The sequence below is a fragment of the Hyperolius riggenbachi genome, chromosome 4 (genome assembly GCF_040937935.1).
Source record: "Hyperolius riggenbachi isolate aHypRig1 chromosome 4, aHypRig1.pri, whole genome shotgun sequence".
In the NCBI taxonomy this organism is placed as follows: domain Eukaryota; kingdom Metazoa; phylum Chordata; class Amphibia; order Anura; family Hyperoliidae; genus Hyperolius; species Hyperolius riggenbachi.
The window spans coordinates 195,536,820-195,557,843 of record NC_090649.1 but is presented as its reverse complement, the minus strand read 5'-3'; the positions used below and the strand labels follow the sequence as shown (position 1 = coordinate 195,557,843).

At 39.5% G+C, this 21,024-nt stretch overlaps 1 protein-coding gene across 5 annotated transcripts in view; it reads right to left on the bottom strand.

Annotated features, from left to right (window-relative positions):
• The window catches only part of FGF12 (fibroblast growth factor 12), a 606,762-nt gene that overhangs the window by 122,666 nt on the left and 463,072 nt on the right, over positions 1 to 21,024 (bottom strand). For all 5 annotated transcript variants that reach the window (XM_068281186.1, XM_068281184.1, XM_068281185.1 and 2 more), the window contains one exon: positions 12,286 to 12,389. In XM_068281186.1, the coding sequence (XP_068137287.1) occupies positions 12,286 to 12,389 (104 nt within the window). The remainder of the gene's footprint in view (positions 1 to 12,285; positions 12,390 to 21,024) is intronic.

Sequence of the window (21,024 nt, the reverse complement as noted above, 5' to 3'; positions counted from 1 at the left end):
TATATATATATATATATATATATATATATATATATATATATATATATTAGTAACAAAGTAGATACATACAGTGGTGTGAAAAACTATTTGCCCCCTTCCTGATTTCTTATTCATTTGCATGTTTGTCACACTTAAATGTTTCTGCTCATCAAAAACTGTTAACTATTAGTCAAAGATAACATAATTGAACACAAAATGCAGTTTTAAATGATGGTTTTTATTATTTAGTGAGAAAAAAAACTCAAAAACTACATGGCCCTGTGTGAAAAAGTGATTGCCCCCCTTGTTAAAAAATAACCTAACTGTGGTTTATCACATCTGAGTTCAATTTCTGTAGTCACCCCCAGGCCTGATTACTGCCACACCTGTTTCAATCAAGAAATCACTTAAATAGGAGCTATCTGACAGAGAAGTAGACCAAAAGCACCTCAAAAGCTAGACATCATGCCAAGATCCAAAGAAATTCAGGAACAAATGAGAACAAAAGTACTGTAATTGAGGTCTATCAGTCTGGTAAAGGTTATAAAGCCATTTCTAAAGCTTTGGGACTCCAGCGAACCACAGTGAGAGCCATTATCCACAAATGGCAAAAACATGGAACAGTGATGAACCTTCCCAGGAGTGGCCGGCCAACCAAAATTACCCCAAGAGCGCAGAGAAAACTCATCCGAGAGGCCACAAAAGACCCCAGGACAACATCTAAAGAACTGCAGGCCTCACTTGCCTCAATTAAGGTCAGTGTTCACGACTCCACCATAAGAAAGAGACTGGGCAAAAACGGCATGCATGGCAGATATCCAAGGCGCAAACCACTTTTAAGCAAAAAGAACATTAAGGCTCGTCTCAATTTCGCTAAAAAACATCTTAATGATTGCCAAGACTTTTGGGAAAATACCTTGTGGACCAACGAGACAAAAGTTGAACTTTTTGGAAGGTGCGTGTCCCGTTACATCTGGCGTAGAAGTAACACAGCATTTCAGCAAAAGAACATCATACCAACAGTAAAATATGGTGGTGGTAGTGTGATGGTCTGGGGTTGTTTTGCTGCTTCAGGACCTGGAAGGCTTGCTGTGATAGATGGAACCATGAATTCTACTATCTACCAAAAAATTCTGAAGGAGAATGTCCGGCCATCTATTCGTCAACTCAAGCTGAAGCGATCTTGGGTGCTGCAGCAGGACAATGACCCAAAACACACCAGCAAATTCACCTCTGAATGGCTGAAGAAAAACAAAATGAAAACTATGGAGTGGCCTAATCAAAGTCCTGACCTGAATCCTATTGAGATGTTATGGCATGACCTTAAAAAGTCGGTTCATGCTAGAAAACCCTCAAATAAAGCTGAATTACAACAATTCTGCAAAGATGAGTGAGCCAATATTCCTCCAGAGCGCTGTAAAAGACTTGTTGCAAGTTATCGCAAACGCTTGATTGCAGTTATTGCTGCTAAAGGTGGCCCAACCAGTTATTAGGTTCAGGGGGCAATTTCTTTTTCACACAGGGCCATGTAGGTTTTGAGGTTTTTTTCTCACTAAATAATAAAAACCATCATTTAAAACTGCATTTTGTGTTCAATTATGTTATCTTTGACTAATAGTTAACGGTTTTTGATGAGCAGAAACATTTAAGTGTGACAAACATGCAAAAGAATAAGAAATCAGGAAGGGGGCAAATAGTTTTTCACACCACTGTATATATCTTTTGGCGTCAGATTCTTGGGAGTTCTACGGATTTTGACCATAGGAACCGGAGTTTTAAATTCCCATTTAAAAATCCATTATTTAAATGACATCCTAACTCCCTTATGTACACTACTCTTATGCCCTTTTCCCAACCCTCATCCTCACTTTAAGGGTAACCATACACTACTCAATACTGTGTCCCAGTTGACCTTCCAAAACAATAATTTAGCGAATCGGACAAGAATTGATCCCGCAACATGGCTGTCTGATCTATCTTTTGATTGATTTCTGGGCAAAATCGGTTAGTGGTGGAAAAATCGCATTCCCAAAAGTCTCGATCAGGTGCACGGTGGTAACAGTGTTCCATATTGTGATAACGAATGGACCCTAGGCCGGTGTCCCCCAAGTGTAAATTGTCCCAGTGCTCAAAGTCTCACCTCTCTGCAGGCATGACTACTGGCCTCTTCCAGTGTTCACTCTAACCACGAACACCTGTACCACATGACACTGATGCATAAGTGATGTCACAACATATGCAGAGTCACATGGCGCCTCTTCTCAAATGATGTAACTAATGTTTTCTTCTGCAAACATACTAACCTATATTGATAATAGACACCCCCCCCCCCCCCCTTCCCCGTTTACTTCAGATATTAAGGTCATCATTACTGTTTGAGGTGCAGCTGATGTCCCTCTCTTTTGATATTTACTGTGTGGACACAAAATAATTGCCCAGGTTTTTCCAAGTTGATGTGCAAAGTGCTGTCATGCCTCTGTAAGCAGAGTATCAGGCAGCAGAAATAATGGTGCTTTTAAAGCATGAGTGTGCGTCCAGGTTTGTTGTTTGTCTCTAACCAGCTTTCTGACTATTGCCCTGGGAATAAATAATAAATACCTAGAGTAACTGATTGCTGCATTGACAAGTCAAGAAGTAAAAGAGTATCTTTGAGGGAATGGATGCGTTCTGTGTGGTAGAAATTACTTATCATTATTAACAAAGCAGAAAACATCAATACTTAAAGTTAAACTAGTGACTTTGCGCAGAATCTTTTAATAGGTATAAGATGGGAAAAAAATGTGCTGTCTTAAAACAGAAAGTGTTTGCAATAATTCAGGTTGGAGTTAGCTCTGAGATTTCTCCCAGTGCATCACTGCTGAATATATGCAAATTATCCATCGTTGTCCCTGTGAGCTAGCCACACCTCCAGATCTGTTGGAATGAAATATATTCCAGTAGATCTGAAGGTGTGTTTAGCTCACAGGGACAACGATGGGTAATTTGCATATTTCAGCAGTGATGCACTGGGAGAAATCTCGGAGCTAACTCCAACCTGAATTATTGCAAACACTTTCTGTTTTAAGAAAGCAAATTTTTGTTTTCCATAGCTTTTTTGTAAAATGTAGCCCCTTACACACTCCAATGAGTTCTGGTTCACCATGAGTTGGCTGAGTAATCTGTAACTATAGGTATAAAATGATATTTTTAACAATCCGTCAATTTGTAATGAAAGCAAAAGGAACAAGTATTTAGAAATGAACCGGTATAACTTAGAGGATATGTTTATTTAATGCATTATGGTATTCTCATTCAAGGGACAAGTATTTTTCCATCTAACTCAGGTTCACAGCTGCAATAATTGAGCATTTGCTTAATGCTACATCTACAAGACGCATAAGATTCCCATTTGTTGGTAGTTGAATTACTAGTAGCTCAATAAGTAGTCTTAATTGTATCTTAGCTGTTAATTGAGACATAAGGCAGTTGTTTCGAATATTATTTATTTGCCAGATTTTTTTTTTACATTTCCATAGTAAAAAGGTGCATGTGTCGTATATATATATATATATATATATATATATATATATATATATATATATATATATATATATATATATATATATATATATATATAAATAATACGTGTATATTATTAAGCTTACTCTTATTTTTTCTGCATAATGTTTAATTATTTGTTTAAAAGCCATTACTTTTTATGGAGGACATCAAATATTAGATATCATTGGTTACAGCTGCCGTTATTCAATTTACTCAGTGTTACGTCTACTCTGATGTTATAACCTGATGGTAACTAGCTACAACTAGGTCATTGGAATAAAAGCAACTGATGGTAAATGCCAAAATGATTTATTTTGTTTATCCCTTAGGGATATACTGGCGAGATGTCTATAAGATATTCCTGGTCTTGCTTTCCTTCATCTGACACATCTTCCTGCATTCTTCAAAATGTAAAAAGACTTTAAACACATGTGAACTGTGCTAATACACATAACTTGGTTTGTGTTCTTTTTCCTCACAGCAAAGGCTATTACCCCAAGGCTATACATTACAGTTTTTCAGCAGATGGGGAAGTAAAATGCAGCCTAACTCTCACCAACAACTAACTTAAAGAGAATCTGTATTGTTAAAATCGCACAAAAGTAAACATACCAGTGCGTTAGGGGACATCTCCTATTACCCTCTGTCACAATCTCGCCGCTCCCCGCCGCATTAAAAGTGGTTAAAAACAGTTTTAAAAAGTTTGTTTATAAACAAACAAAATGGCCACCAAAACAGGAAGTAGGTTGATGTACAGTATGTCCACACATAGAAAATACATTCATGCACAAGCAGGCTGTATACACCCTTCCTTTTGAATCTCAAGAGATCATTTGTGTGTTTCTTTCCCCCTACAGCTATCTTCCACTGAAGTGTCATGCTGTTTCTTCCTGCAGAGTGCAGACAGCTCTGCCTGTATGTAATTCCTCAGTATGTGAAAGCCCAGCCAGCTCAGAGGAAGATTTATCCAGCTTGTAAAAGATAATAGAGCAGAGAGAAGCTGCACTAATCTAAATAACACACAGCAGTGTGCAGAGAGGGGCCTGGAGGGGGGAGATGCATCACAGAACCACAACACTGAAGAACTTGGCAGCCTTCCAGACACAGGCTGACAAGTCTGACAAGAGAGAAATAAGTTGATTTATTACAGAGATGGTGATAGTAGAACGTGCTGCAGTAAGCCAAAACACATTAGAATAGCTTTTGGAACTTGTAGGATGATAAAAAACAGGATGCAATTTTTGTTATGGAGTCTCTTTAAAGTCATAAAACATGTGTGGCTGAGAAAAGCACTTCTGTGTGCAGGACACCGATGCAAAGTTCATTACAGTTTTAGTCTGTATGGGAGCTAAATAAACAAAAAGTAATTCACCTGCGATAGTTATAGTCATAACTTTACACCTAGGTTTTTAACCTTTAAAACCAAAATAAGACTATGGGATTTCAGGAAAATCCTATTTAGGCTTAAACATATTGGTACAATGGTTTCTCTCATCTGTTTATTTTCACTTCCAGTTCTTTTGAAATATGAGCAGAGGGGAAATATCTGTCATGCTGATGAGAGCAGACATGGCATGATTTGTGATTTACCTCAGGTCTCTAATAAAGGTTGAGAAAGGTCACTTTCTGGAACACTGCTGCTTTCTCCTGTGATTTATATTGTTGTATGGCTGTAGTAGAATATTGCACTATTATAGCCATTAGTTAAAGCAGAACGTTTTGTACAACACTGATAGCATTTATTGGCTAGGGCTATATACTGAAATAGTAGTTAAACAAGTAATTCTGTAAAACACAAGCACAGCCACGTTTTAGGGCATGTGCACACTATGCAACCCAGGTGGCCATGCATTTTACAGCAATGTGCAGCACCTGTTTTGATCCCATTCAGAGTGCTATGGACCACAATGCATGCAGCAGTGCATTCTTAGTTCCCACTGTTGTGCAGTGCATACGTGGGAATGTAAAGACAATGCTGTGTATGTACTGTCTAATGTCCTACAATATATGCATTGCTGACATCCACATAGCAACACATGTGTGTGTAGAAGCATTAAGGATTAATATTCTAATTTTCCACCAAAAATCACAATCGGATTGCAAATGCGCTCTGATGCCGATCACTATTTTCACTATAAAACTGTGCATATTTTTTGTGGCAACTCACAGCGGGTGTTGAAAACCCTAATACAGGACAATGGCATTCACAAAGAAAAGTCTGCTTGCAGATCGTTAGTGATTGGCCAGACAACAAAGCGCAGTAGTGGAAAGGGGACAGTGGGATAAACATGTAAATCGTCCTGCCCTTGCAATTGGCAAATTGTGTCGATCCAAAAATGCCATCGCAAATGTGGCCAGTGGGAAAAGACCCAAGAGAGCGTCCCCTGTTCTACTCATTCCAGGAGTGGGAGGTTTTTACAAATACTACCACATTTCTATAACAAAGACTTAGGGCCAGTGCAAACCTAAAAGCACTAGCGTAATTGAAAACGCTAAGCGTTTTTTGAAGCTATTTTTCTAAGCGATTCCAGGCATGTGTCTAGTGATTTTCTAGGTATGCCTAGTGATTTTTGGAGCAATTTTTTATTTTTTGTACAGCAGAGCTGGAAGTGTACAGCAGTGATGATCGTAATCAGAAAAATTACGATTTGGCAAAATTTCACGTACATTTTCGCAATTACGTCTATACGTAATGACGATTTGCTAAATAAATTGATTTCTTAGTCATTCGTAATTTCGCATAAAAATTTGCATAATTTTGCTAAATTTCATGTAATTTTATGCTGACTTTGAAGGTTAATAGCAAAGCCCCCATACATGCTACTGACACCAAAATTGCTTCCTATGTTAAAGGGAATAGTGAGTACAAGGGAAAAAAATAATTTTCCAAAAAGACCTTATAGTTCTTGAGAAAATTGAAAAATGCAAAGAAAAATGGTTTTTAAACTTGGAAAAATGACAGTTTAAAAACCATTTTTCTTTGCATTTTTAAAATCGATTTTCTTAAAAACTACAATGTCTTTTTGAAAAATTCTGACTTGTACTCAATACTCTCCTTAACATATGTACCAATTTTAGTAGAAATAGCATGTATGGTGGCTTTGCTATTAACTGCCAAAGTCGGCACAAAATTTCATGAAAATTGCGTGAAAATTAGGCAAAAAATTATGCGAAATTATGAAATACTACTATTACATATGAAATCAATTACAGTTTTCCCTGAAATTTCGCATTACAATTATGATGCAAAAATGCAAATTTCAATGCGAAAAATTCCGCATATGCGACATTTTGGCCCATCACAGGTGTATTGCTTTTGTAGACTCCAACTCTGACTCCAGGTACCCAAAATTGCTCTGACTCCTCGACCCCGACTCCTTAGTCTAATACTTACCAGGGCTGTGGCTTTTGTACAAAATCATCCAACTCCCGACTCCGACTCCTCAGTTTATGAAATCACCAACTCCGACTCCTCGACTCCGACTTCACAGCCCTGGTTTCTATTAGTTTTACCGTACTTTGCGTTTTGCAATCTATTAGCGTTTGGAATCAGATTGCAAAACGCAAAGTAGTGGAAAAGGGCCCTAACATAAATAAAACAGAAGCGATGTATATTTGTCAAGTCACAACAATCAGCTAAATTAGTAATACTGTAACAACAGTCAGGCATCTTCTACACTGCAAATCACAATTCCAATTTGTGATTCCGATTTGCACTGGATGCTAATAATACAAGAAGAAAAACTCAGCATGCAGGACTTTTTTATTCTCATCAAAAATCGGAATTGCATGTAGTGTGAAAGATCCCTGAGGTATGTTTTGCAACGTTTTGCAGCAGGTTGCTTCATCAGAGGCTTTACATCAATATGCATTATACGTTGTTACAATCCCATGCAAGTCTTTATAAAACATGCCTCCAAAAAGGTCATGCAAACACTATGCTTCAGGGTCTCCCTTTGAGCCAAGCTGCTGATAGGATGAGACTCCATACAGAAGGAAATCTTCAGTTAGTGAGCCCAACAGCCGAGCGTTGAGGACAACGTTTTTCACTCTACATTCCAAGAATGCTGGGTAACGCAGAACAAGTACTGTATATCTCACTGATAAGGGAGGGGCTGAGGATAAGCAGCAGCAAAATAAGATACTTATGGAGCTCCTGGAACCTTGTGTTGTACAATGAGCAAGTTGCCAATCCTGCTTCTCACTCTAGCGCCTACAGCATCAGGCTATATAATGACCCTGATCATGAATCTGGCAGACTTTCTTAGTGGTATGTTAAAGCTGTGATCAGCTGAACGGTGGTAAAACTAGAAGACTGAGACTGTGCAGAGCAGACAGTAAAGTCATTTAACATTAAACAGAATTAGTAGGCTGTCATTGATTTACATTGTTTTACAAGGAAATTTGGCCTGTATGATTAAATAGTAAGTATCACATTGATGTTAGAAGTGCTTTCAGAGGAATTTACATATGCAGCAGATAAATATGTACTTCACATAGAATAGCAAAAACAAGAATACCTTGATGATTTATAAAACAGTCCAATACAGATTTTATACTAATTGATCAAAGCTTCTAAAACAGGACCATGAAACACACATAGAAAGTGTAGGAGATCACACTTTACAAGTGGTATTTTTAACATTTGTTTCTAAAGCAGCTTTCACTGTCTGCTACTGTTATGCTTTATCAAAATAGCTGCAGTGACACCTACTAGTCGTGTCACACTTGTGTCATGTAACTTAATATAAACACTGAACTTATCTATGCCTGCTTTATTTTGTATTCAAAGACAGTGCCATTAAATGATCCATTGTCCTGCATTGTTGGACACTTCGAACTAAGAAATCTTGCACTGATCTCAATTAGTACTGCTACCTTGACTTTACATACGAGACATCAATATTGAATGCAGCCAAAACATAATGCTAGGCATACACTGTTCAATTTTTTTTGAAAATATCAGATGTTTGGTTCAATAAAAAGTTCCAATCTAAGGAAACAGTTAAAAATATCAGTGGAATATGACTTGGGCATGCTCATTCTTAGTACGAGCGAGCTACTGGAGGCAGCAGAAGCTTAACTGATACAAGATTGGAGCAGAAATCCTGTCTAATATCTACTGGTGCAAAGCCGTACATGATCTGTATCCGGTAGAAAATTTTCCATGGCTGGAAATCATTGACGACCATCAATGCACACGCAGAACAAAATCAGACTCAGAAAAATGTAGACAGTACCTTTTCACCTACTTTTTGATACCTTTTCAATAGCAGAGTGCAAAGGTTATTTCAAATAGAAAATGACAAATTATCTCCTAGGAGAAAAAGTGAATTAAATCGGGCCCAGTGTCTATCATTGAGCACCGCTGAGCGGCTAGTACCTATATCAATATGGGTTACTACCATATGCCATATATATTCAGCACTGCATAATATATTGGTGCTTTATAAATACAATAAAATAAATAAATAAATAAATATGCAGTTTGGCTCCTTGGGTCATTCTTTTTAAGTCTGCCACTTTCACTTGAATCTCATTGATTATACTTAACCATAGTACATGTTACTGGAAATGTAGTGTAATCATGTATACGCACAGATTTTCTTCTTTATAACAATCTCCAAGATGTACAATACAGCTCCTGCTGCAGAAGCCCTGCTTATTAGTGTAACTACACAACTAAGCAACCTTTCAGAAAACCTCACAGTGGCCCTATGTGACCAAGACGATAGTGTATTATATTTGCTACTTAACAGCAAACAAATTTTAATAAATAAATGCCAAATCTGCAAGATCACAATTATTTCCTGATGACCTGGAAGGCCCTTCGTATGTCAGGATCCATATTTTTTGATGGTCATTTATCAGATATTCGTGTTCTATATTCTACCTCAAAGATCACAAGAAAAACCTGAAAACAAAAAAAGGTATGCTTTTATGCAAATGAAAAGTAAATAACAACACGAACAAGTCAACACTTGCAACAAAGTGTTCTCATTTGTGTGGTGTAAAAGCTGAGGTCCAAAGGACACAAAGATCATATTATGTGTGGAAATGTTATACACGCCCAAACATGCACTGGATGTACAAAGTATATGAGTAATGTTCTAAAATCAGTATTTAGTTAGAACAATGTTTTCAGTTTTCATTGCCTCCATGGCAGCAGCACTGAGATTATCTGCACAAAGGAAATAAAATGTTCAGCTGGGCATTCTACTTTCTTTAGCACCAAGGAGACATTTTGTTAAACTCACATTCATGTTTATAAAAGTTTTAATATGAAGACAAGTGCATGTTTTTCAAATTTTATAGCTAAAAAACAGCTGGAAATGTTGCGTTCAATTAACCATATGCCTATATACTTTTGGACTTTAGATGGAAGTTAAAGGGAATCTGAAGTGAAAATAAACTTATGATATAATGATTTGTATGTGTACAGCTAAGAAGTAAAACATTATTAACACAGATATGAGTCTAATATTGTTTCCAGTACAGGAAGAGTTAAGAAACTTCAGTTATCTGTGCAAAAGAGTTTCTGTGAGCTCTGTGACTTTATAAAGTTGTGAACAGCACTGTCTTTTGAAGCACTTATCTCAACTTTATCTCATTGTTTCTTCTTTGTTTATGGTTTTTCTGCAGAGAAAAGTTCAAAGGGCCAGTAGCCTGCTCCGTGAAATCATTTAAAATGCTGCATGTATTGTGGAAACTGCAATTATTAGAGAATTATGCAATGTTAAAAAAGCTATATACCTGAAAATAAAAATATGATACTATTTTCTTTGCTACGAATGCTGTCTTAATTATCTGTACTATACAACCATTTCATTATATCATGAGTTTTTTTTGCTATAGTGTCACGTTAAAGAAGGTTGAAATAAATCATTGCCCCAAAATATGTACCCCCCTTTTTTATTTTTGGATTGGTCCAATTTTAATCTGTTTACAAAATGCACCCAAATTTGCATCAAATCAGAAAAACCGTTATATCATCAACCATCCAGAATGAGGGAACAGATAGGCAGCGGTGACCATTACTCCTCATCAGAAAAAGTGGCTTGGATTACCTAACCACTTACATTCCAACTGCATTGCACAACTTTTTAATGTGGGGATCTGGAGCAAACTGGATGTTTGAAACAAACACTAGAGCCTATGGCATATCCCCCCTTTAAATTGGAGAATTTTTTGATCTAGGAATTTCTGCTGATCATCAACTTATAAATATAGTGATCTTCAACTAAGTACTATTAAAGTGGGATAAAAACTCTAAGATAACATTCAATAAAAATGTGTTTTACTACTTTTCATTACCCGTACAGCTATATTTGCTTTTGTGCACGTGATATTGTCTGTTTACAAATGAGAAATTACCAAATGTGATCTGTTTTGAAAGCTGCCATTGCATTTTATTGCATAGCTGCTGTGTTTATATATTAATATATATCTAGTGATAATTTCTCACCTCTCTCTGGTTCTACAATGTGTGCACACTGCTGGCTGTTTACTAAATGTATCTGACAAAGCAATGTAAACAAAAGATAGCTGCCTACTGAAGCAAGGAGCTTTCCACTGAAGAACAAAGTGCTGTGTTTAACTGTTTGAATGCTGTTCTACTACATTTTTTGTAGTAGATTTTATGCTGTAAATAATTTTAAAATCAAAGAGGAAATGCTGAGTTTCATACCACTTTAAATAACAGTAAAGTTGCATTCACTGAAAAGTGTCAATCCCTTATAAAAGTGGCAATCATTTTAGCTGATCAGTATTTTTAGAGAAATAGTGATCTGAAACGTGCTGTGAATTCTGCATGTACAATCACTTTTCTGGGGATTATGCTGATCGCCATAGTTAAAAATAGGCTCTTTTGAGTAGCGGTATCACGCAATCATTTTGTTAAGCCGTCACTATCATGTTATTCAGAAGAGTGTCTCTATAAATTAAAAATATTGATCTAAAAGTGAATCTGCTTTGCTGAAGTGGAAGGGCCACTTTGCTAATGTGACAAGGCCATAAACTGTAAATAACAAATTAGTTTATGTAAAAGAGTTTTAATAATAATAATGTTTATGGATAAATGTGTCAATTTAGATAGTATAGTGGAGGATAACACTTTCCAATAAATCTATGACTTCTTATCCAATTATCACATGTAAGCCTAAATGGCAACTGGCATGCACCATGCACTATACAAAGTTACATACACTATATGCTATGTCGCTGTGTCTTCAAGGCCAGATTTGTACTTTTTCCGCTTCTAGGCCAAGTATGTTTGGGCTTCCCTTTCATGTACAGCAGGGCCCCTCCCATTCAATGTGCAGCCCCCTCTTTTATGGGTAACATTCATGTACTGCAGCCCCTTTCTTTCATTTACAGCTCCCTTGGGCATCAGCTTCCCTTTTTTATGTGTTGTTCTCCATTTGCAGACTTCTCTTTCATATGTAGCCAGCCCTTTGTCAAGTACAGGTGACCCCTGGGGCTGCAGCCGGCCGAGGCCCGGGGCCTATGTGGCCTGTCCAGAAATTCGACCCGGTTTGTGTTCAGATGTTGCAAATGGAATGCATGCATTAATGGATGTAACAAACAGCTCCATCACATAACATCATTTCTTATCTCAGTTCTATTACTCCTTCAAATAAAGTTTATATAATTTGCATAAATCATTTGGATTTCAATACATTTTATTTGAATATTTTGTATCAGATTTTATTTTAACTTTCTCTTTTATGTTGCAGTCATTGGGATATATAGAAAGAAGGGACTTACTGAGCTGTAGAGAAAGCCTTCACCATTCATTGATGCATAGAGTCCTGCTTTAACTCCTTGTATTGCAACCACCCGCAGACCCACAGGGATTAGATTGAAAAGGGCTAAAAGAGAAGGAAAAAAGAATGTTAAGGCATAACTGAATGTATTTTAGTCACCTTAGCTTACTGGTTACAGTACATCCATAAGAATGCTTTATAAAACAATTTTCCAAATAGGAGAAACACTCCTGTGTCCAGTTTGTTACATCCTCTAAAACGTAAAGAGACTCTGAAGCCTCCTTAAAATCAAGTTTTTATTTTAAAAACCTCTTAAGTATGTTTGCCCTAACTAAAACGCTGCATCCCCACAGCTGAAATCTAACTAAATTCGCCCCTAACTCCCCCCCGCAAAATCCAGGACTTTCTTGGTCGTGGATTTTGCTGCCCTGGGAGGCAGAGCTCTCAGCTGCAGCTCTGCCTCCATGTGCGTCAATCTGCGCATAGCTCCGCCTCTCCCTGCCCCTCTCAGTGAAAGAAGACTGAGAGGGGTGGGGAGAGGCGGAGTCCGCCGCAGATGGCCGTGTGTAGAGGCAGAGCTACAGCCAAAAGTTCTGCCTCTCACGGAAGCGCTCCCCACAGTGTGCCCCGGGGGGTTTGGGGGGATAAGTTTAGTTTTCAGCTGCGGGGATGCAGCGTTTTAGTTAGGGCAAACATGCTTAAGAGCTTTTTAAAATAAAAACTTGATTTTAAGGAGGCTTCGGAGTCTCTTTAAGCCCTTACATTTGTGCTATGTTAAAATAATTTTCACTCACTTGCCACAAAAAGTACTTTCAAACAAGTAAGGCCCGTGTTTCAGCATTATAACTCTCTCCTGTGAGTCTTCACCACCTTTCTAACAAATAAACAGAATTGTCAATATGACATGCCCTATTGGTATTAACTCAGGTGTTATATACCTGCTAAATATCTTAAATAGTAATTCTTAAAACTGTAATACAGAATAATTGTTACTCAAGCAGTGAAAACCGGAATTAGGTACAAAAGTCGTATACTGCGGGGGTCCTGGCTGATCCCCCTCCACTCTATTGCAGTATATGAGTGGGGTGTAGCTATCCCACAGGTCGACTAGAGTAATCACTGCTAAGGGTGGTACGGACCTGAGTATGGTCGCATGCTGTGATATAATAGATCACCTCAGCTAACCCCTCACTGGTGCTGATCCTATACACACCCTCTAAAGGGAGGCTATTTACAGAAAAGTGCTAGAAAATGTGCATCGTGCTGTACATAAAGACCCTAGGGTCTTTATGTACAGCACGTGTTTGTACTTTTATTCCCTGGTATACCCTTTTTTTCGGTTTGTGTTTGTAACAAATAAACAGGTCCCCAATGCACCAACGTTGTCCTTAATAACCACCACCTGCTCCCATCTTTCCATGTAAAAGTAACCCAAATTAGGGGTGAAGCAAGATCCCATCACACCACCCTATACTGCATGTTTGTGTTTTTTATTTCATGGAGGTAGTAATGTTGTGCTATGAGCACTGATTATTCCTTTCAGGTATATAGATCCAGCAGAGGGGTTTTGAGTGGATGACATCTGTCCTGCAGTCATCAGGATTGGTTGCTACCACAGGTTGTTAAACACAAGGACCACAGTACCGCTTTATGTGATCCACAGGTCAGCAGCAGTATATGGCCTGCAAGCAGGAGTACATTGCAGCAGTATCATTGGCATTGCTATTTTATAAGGAGATGGAGGTGGTAAGAGGCAGCTTCTGATGCTAGGCTAGATTACCATGGACACCCCAGGCTGTAGGAGGAAGTTCCAGCGCTTGCGTGGGTGACGTCTGATCCCTCCTGCATGCACTTGTCCCATCTCATGCTGCTTGGGAAAACACAGCTGTGTAAGGTATACTAACTTTTTGTGTGTCTGAGCTGCCAGTACAGGCCCTCTCCAGTCTCCAGCTGTCAGCACCACTAATCACCTGCACAGTGCACATATTTAGATACACTCCAGCCATCAGGAGGAAAAGATAATTCTTGTTCTTGAGTCATTTCTATTTGTATGTGGTCTGTGAGTTAAAAGTAATTACATTTATCATTGTAGGCACCGTTTATACTGACCCGAGGAAGCAGGAGAGTACGCGTGAAATGCGTTGTCCAACTGTGGCCTCAATTCACTAAGCTTTATCAAACACTTTATCAAACGTTTGATAATTTACCTCATGGATAAAATCTAATTTTGAATTCACTAAGGTGTTATACATGTATTGAACGTTTTATCGATAAAACATTCGATAAATATACAGTATAACACCTTAGTGAATTCAAAATAAGATTTTACCCATGAGATAAATTATCAAACATTTGATAAAGCTTAGTGAATTGAGGCCTTTGTGTGCTCAGTAAAAATATTTTACAGTTACACTGGTGTGTCACTACTAGCGTTTGTGTGAAGATCCGCGTGGCTGCCTGCGCAGGCAGGCAGCCTTTTGACCACTGTTCAGGTCTGCATTCTGCAGGTCTCTGGAAGAGAGACCTTTTGTCAGTTGTGCAGCTTGCTGCTGAGGAATTTGCATACGTTTGTCATGCAGATTGCCTAGCCACATCCCTTGTGGGCTTGCTCTATAAAGAGCTATGTTTCCCACAGTAAGTGGCTGGTCATAAGAGTTAGTCCTGTGGAACACTCGCCTGTAGTGTCAGCCTTGCTCTTTGTTTGAAGATTAGCCTAGAGTAATTCCTGGAACTGCACTAGGCAGTTTCCCTAGTGCAGTTAGGATTGCATTATTTGTATTGCCTGTTCTGTCTGTCTGTGGGGTGCTAACCAGAGCAGCGGTTGTTGCTGGTTGGCCCTTCTGTTTTGTTGTTGCCTTACTTGGATCACACTCGCTCTGACGGTAAGAGCAGTGGATCACATCTCTTATGTATTCCTGTTTCCGTGTATCTGTCTTGTCTGGTACGAACGCTTGCTGGAGGCTCGGTTAGGTAACCGTTAAGCAAGCGCTCGCGTCCTCTGTTTTATGTTTGCCTGTCGGTGGCTAGTTAGGCGTGCTTGTCCCTGTTGTACTTATCACGTGGGGTCCGCGCATAAACACGTGCACTGTCGCCAATGAGTGCGGTGTCCGCGTTTAGTTAGCGTTTATTATTTTCCTTATCTCCTCATTGTATGATTTGCTGTGCCTTTGCTACTCTCATGCTCTGCCTTGCTGTAGCCTTGTGTCACCTCTGGCAATCGCCTCTCCCGCAATTGCGTTCCTACTTCATATCTGCTGTTGTGTATGCACCGTCGCCGGTTGGTGACTAGTTTGGTGCACACACATACAATCTGTCCCTTTGCTCAATCTCTTTCAGGGCTATCTTGCCCTGCGTTTCTTCCCTTCGTGCAATTCCTTTCTGGCGTGTGTGGCAGGGCAGAGGAGCTGTTCCTCTGCACTCCACAGCTCCCCCTGTCGACAGAAATTTCCCTCTATAGGTGCATTGCACCTTTTGCTGGGTTCCCGCAAATTATACGCTTGTGGAGGATTTCCGCAGTGTCAGCGCACGTCTTGTGCGCTGATCACGGAGAGAATTCCACAATCGTTACAGTTTGTGATTGTGATTGCTAGTGGAAAAGGGCCCTTGGAGAGGTAAGGCCTTGACCCTCATATCCTTATATATTGTTTTAGGCACAATATACCGTATATACCCATGCATAAGCCGACCCAAGTATAAGCCGACCCCCCAACTTTTACCCCCCCCCCCAAAAAAAATTGGGAAAAATGATTGACTCGGGTATAAGCCGAGGGGGGAAAGTGCATTAAGCGGACCTGAACTCAGAACTTCCTCTCTGCTCTAAAAGATATCCAACAGCATAATAACCTTAAAAAAAAATTCTTTGTAACATCTGATACAAAACCTGCAATAAATCTGCAGTGTGCCCACTTCCTGCTTTCATGGAAGGAGACATAGCATTAACATCCTGTGTGTACCCATTAACTCTCTGCTGAGACAGACAACTGAATTACAACGTGTGCTTAGCCACAGAAGTGGGAATGAGGACAGGCTAAATTCCTTGAAAACACACAGGGTGCATGAGAGGTAATTAGACAGGTTAAACTCTCTGAAAACATACAGGGTGCATGAGAGGGAATTACAGGCTAAACTATCTGAAAACATACAGGGTGCATGAGAGGGAATTACAGGCGAAACTCTCTGAAAACATACAGGGTGCATGAGAAGGGAATTACAGGTTAAACTCTCTGAAAACATACAGGGTGCATGAGAGGGAATTACAGGTTAAACTCTCTGAAAACATACAGGGTGCATGAGAGGGAATTACAGGCTAAACTCTCTGAAAACATACAGGGTGCATGAGAGGGAATTACAGGCTAAACTCTCTGAAAACATACAGGGTGCATTAGAGGGAATTCGACAGCCTAAACTCTTTAAATACATACATGGTGCATGAGAGGGAATTACAGGCTAAACTCTCTGAAAACATACAGGGTGCATGAGAAGGGAATTACAGGCTAAACTCTCTGAAAACATACAGGGTGCAATAGAGGGAATTCAACAGCCTAAACTCTTTAAATACATACACGGTGTATTTCACTCCCTCTGTCCTGTGCAAGAATTCAGTGCCACTCAGCCAACTAGCTCAGTGTGGCCGCGTAAGCGCCGCCCACCGCCACGTGTTTTAAAGCAATACGATTGTTACCTTGTTATCCCCCACCCTCCATGCGCTGCTTCATAGGAATATGTCCTGCAGCCCTCTCTATCCCGTGTCCCGGTCGGGTTATGCAGAGCTGGGGTGCGTGCATTTCATTTACAGATGCATGCATTGATTCCTCTCCAGGCCAGTTGCAGGCTCCTTGCTATGACGCCCTCTAGTGGTGCCTCTTATCATATGCATCACTGGAGGGCGTCATAAAAAGGAGCCTGCGACTGGCCTGGAGAGGAATCAATGTGTGCATCGGTAAGTGAAATGTGCGCACCGCACCCCCAGCTCTGCATACCCCGACCGGGACACGGGATAGAGAGGGCTGCAGGACATATTCCTATGAGGCAGCGCACGGAGCGTGGGGGATAACAAGGTAACAATCATCCCGCTTTACAACACGTGGCAATGGGGGGCAGGGCTTACGCGACCACACTGAGCTGTTAATTAAACATTGTGGAGCAAGATGCAAGGACAGGGGGCACCACAAAATACTATTGACTCGTGTATAGGCCGAGACCCCCACTTTGGGGCCACATTTTTTGCCTCAAAAACTTGGTTTATACATGAGTATATACGGTACCTTAGTCAGAAACTTACACTGGGCACCTCCACCTGAACGTTTTAGTTACCCTAGACCTCCACAGGAGGCAACATCTTTTAGGTTTTAGTGCAAAACCATAAAGACCCCCAGGAGAGTGTCAACCCTGGCAAACCGAGGGTGGATGGTTTATTTCCCAAATGCTGATACATTGTTTGCAGGGCTTTGCAACCCATCTTTGTAAGTATACAATTTTCTGACTTATCCTCCACCCCAATACTCAATGATACTGCATCTTTGGACTCCTGGTCTCTCTGTTTCGCTTTAGGCGACCCTGGACTTTACCCCAGGATTTACCAACCACCTACTGTATGTTAATTATTTGATTCACAGATTTTCAAAGCTCTGATTTGCTTTTATCACATCCTGCTTTAGCACATGATCCTTACTAGAAAATCAGAGACTTACATATCTTTCACCCGACCAAACTGATCACAAGCTTCTTGAGTTATCCTAGACATGACCATCACTAGTTTCCAGAATCTGGAGAGTTAAATATACACCACCAGCATGCTGCCTAATGTGCACCTCTATGTGCTTCCAGTGCTCTAAATGGGAGGCTGGAGGCAAAGACAACTGAGGCTTATGCTTCGGGCATGCTTTTTTTAAAGGAAAAGTTGTGCATTGGTTTATCTGTGAGTATATGCTGTACTTAAACTGGCACTATGGTGAAAAAATGTAAAATTTAAAATACGTGCAAACATAAACAAATAATTTTTTTCCAGAGTAAAGTGAACCATAAATTACTTTTCTTCTATGTTGCTGTCACTTACAGTAGGTAGTAGAAATCTGACAGAAGCGACAGGTTTTGGACTATTCTATCTCTTCATGAGTAGATTCTCAGGGATTTATTTATTTTCAAAAGCACTTGGTGAATGGCAGTTGCTCTGTCCAACTGCCAAAAAACTGTGTAGCGAGCAGGGAAGCTGGCCAGCATCATTGTTTAAATCATTTTTAAGGAATATTTTTATAAAGAATAAAAGCCTTGCTGAGAATTCCCTATGAAGAGATGGACTAGTCCAAAACCTGTCACTTCTGTCAGATTTCTACTACCTACTGTAAGTGACAGCAACATTGGAGAAAAGTAATTTATGGCTCATTTTACTCTGGAAAAATATGTACTTTTTATTTGTCTATGTTTGTGCGTATTTTAAATTTTACAATTTTTCACCATAGTGCCTCTTTAAGATAACAGCATCTGCTAAACACAGTGACAACTGGCTATGGGTGCATATAAGTTGAGCTACAGCTCTGGACAGTCATCTACATTTCTGCACAAAAGTGACAAGCTACACGACAAAGCATTGACATAAATGCTACGGATGGCATTATGTTTAAATGAGATTCAGGATTAAACTTTACTCTGAATGTTTGTGCTGTTTAATATTTTAAATACTGTCACCGTTTGCTTGAATTTTATGTACTGCATCATCAATCATTCAAAAGCAGAGTGCCTGGACTCCTAATGGCACAATTATAATAATTGAATATAATAAAAAGTGACATAGTGTAGCACCAATCCTCACCATAATGCATCTAACATATACAATAAGTAAATAGAGGATTGAAAATATTTACCCAGGCAGCAATGACTGTGCTCAGCTTAGAACAGCTCAGATACTACTAGGGCCTGTTCTCACTTGGGCGATTAGCAGGTGATTCACGCTAATCGCCGCACAATATTAACCTTTGGCAGTGATCTCACTGCCGCGATTGTCAACTGCAACATTTTGCCGCGATACAGTGCTTATAAAAGCGTTGATCATAATCACTCTGAATCGCGAGAGTATACAATTATTTTACTGCGCTAATCGCGGTAAGCGCTACCGTTTTGTGCTTTTAATTGTGAATGGGCCCCTACTGTAATATAATATATGTAAAATATGGACAATAGTACCGGTATGTGGACTTCCCTTTATTTCAGCAGGACCCAATTACTAACGTGCTTAAAATCAAGCATACAACTGTGGGATCGCATTAGAGAAACACAGGCAATAACCTGGGCCATACTACAGGCGTACGTTAAAAAGGGGCGCTGGGAAAAAAGGGCGCGGGGTTTTAAACGATAAGCATGGATAACGTTTAAAAATGTATTGTACTGTATTTCGTTTAAAATTAATGTTTTATAAAGTTATAAATCATTAAATAATGTGCATTAAATCGGCAATTGTAAAAACGTTAATCTTTCGTTTAAATAGTGAAACGTATAATAACGTTTAAAAAAAAAATTACTAAGTAACCCTCCCTGTACCTACCCCTAACCCCTAGACCCCCCTGTTGATGCCTAAACCTAAGACCCCCCCTGTTGGTGCCTAAGTAACCCTCCCTGTACCTACCCCTAACCCCTAGACCCCCCTGTTAGTGCCTAAACCTAAGACCCCCCTGTTGGTGCCTAAACCTAAGACCCCCCTGTTGGTGCCTAAACCTAAGACCCCCTGTTGGTGCCTAAACCTAAGACCCCCCTGTTGGTGCCTAAACCTAAGACCCCCTGTTGGTGCCTAAACCTAAGACCCCCCTGGTGGTGCCTAAACCTAAGACCCCCCTGTTGGTGCCTAAACCTAAGACCCCCCTGTTGGTGCCTAAACCTAAGACCCCCCTGTTGGTGCCTAAACCTAAGACCCCCCTGTTGGTGCCTAAACCTAAGACCCCCCTGTGATAAGCATTAATAAAGTTTCAAAAACATATTGTGCGGTTTTTTCGTTTAAAAATAATGTAAAAAAAAAAAAAAAAAATTGTACTGTTTTTCGTTTAAAAATAATGTTTGAAAAAAATATTGTACTGTTTTTCGTTTAAAAATAATATTAAAAAATGTATAAATCATTAAATAATGTGTAATCATGAGAAGCAGTAATAAAACATTAAGTCTCCGGGCGCCGCTTTTAAAACGTTATTTTTCTCCGGCACCCTTTTTTCCTATCGGGCGCCCATTAAACGATATTTATTATGGGAGTGAATGGCGGTGCCCGATTTGTCCACTAGCCTCCTGCACCCTTTTTTACTGTTACCATACTACAGGGCTCAGTCACTTCCTGTTTGGAAATTTCATAGAATGCCCACTTTGTGGGAAAAAAAAGAGGTTATCAAACAACAACACAACCATAAAAGCTGCTGGCTAGTCACACTCACTGAATGCTGAAGTATGTTGTACATAAAATATTGCCCTCAGTTTCTGTGCTCATCACCCAAGTTCATGCTGATTCTGGAAACAACATCAGCATGAGTTGTCATGAACTTCATGAAGTGTGTTTCTATAGCTGAAAAACCGCACACAAATCTGTGATTACCATGCCTAAAGCTAACTGTTGGTGGTGGATACATAAGGCACACTGCCACTATACTCTGGAACTGTGGAAATATTTAATCTAGAATGTAGAACCATACTTAACCATTTAAAGACCACATAGTGTTTTAGGATGACAATATTGTGCTTGCTTGGGGATGCAGTATGTCCATAAAAA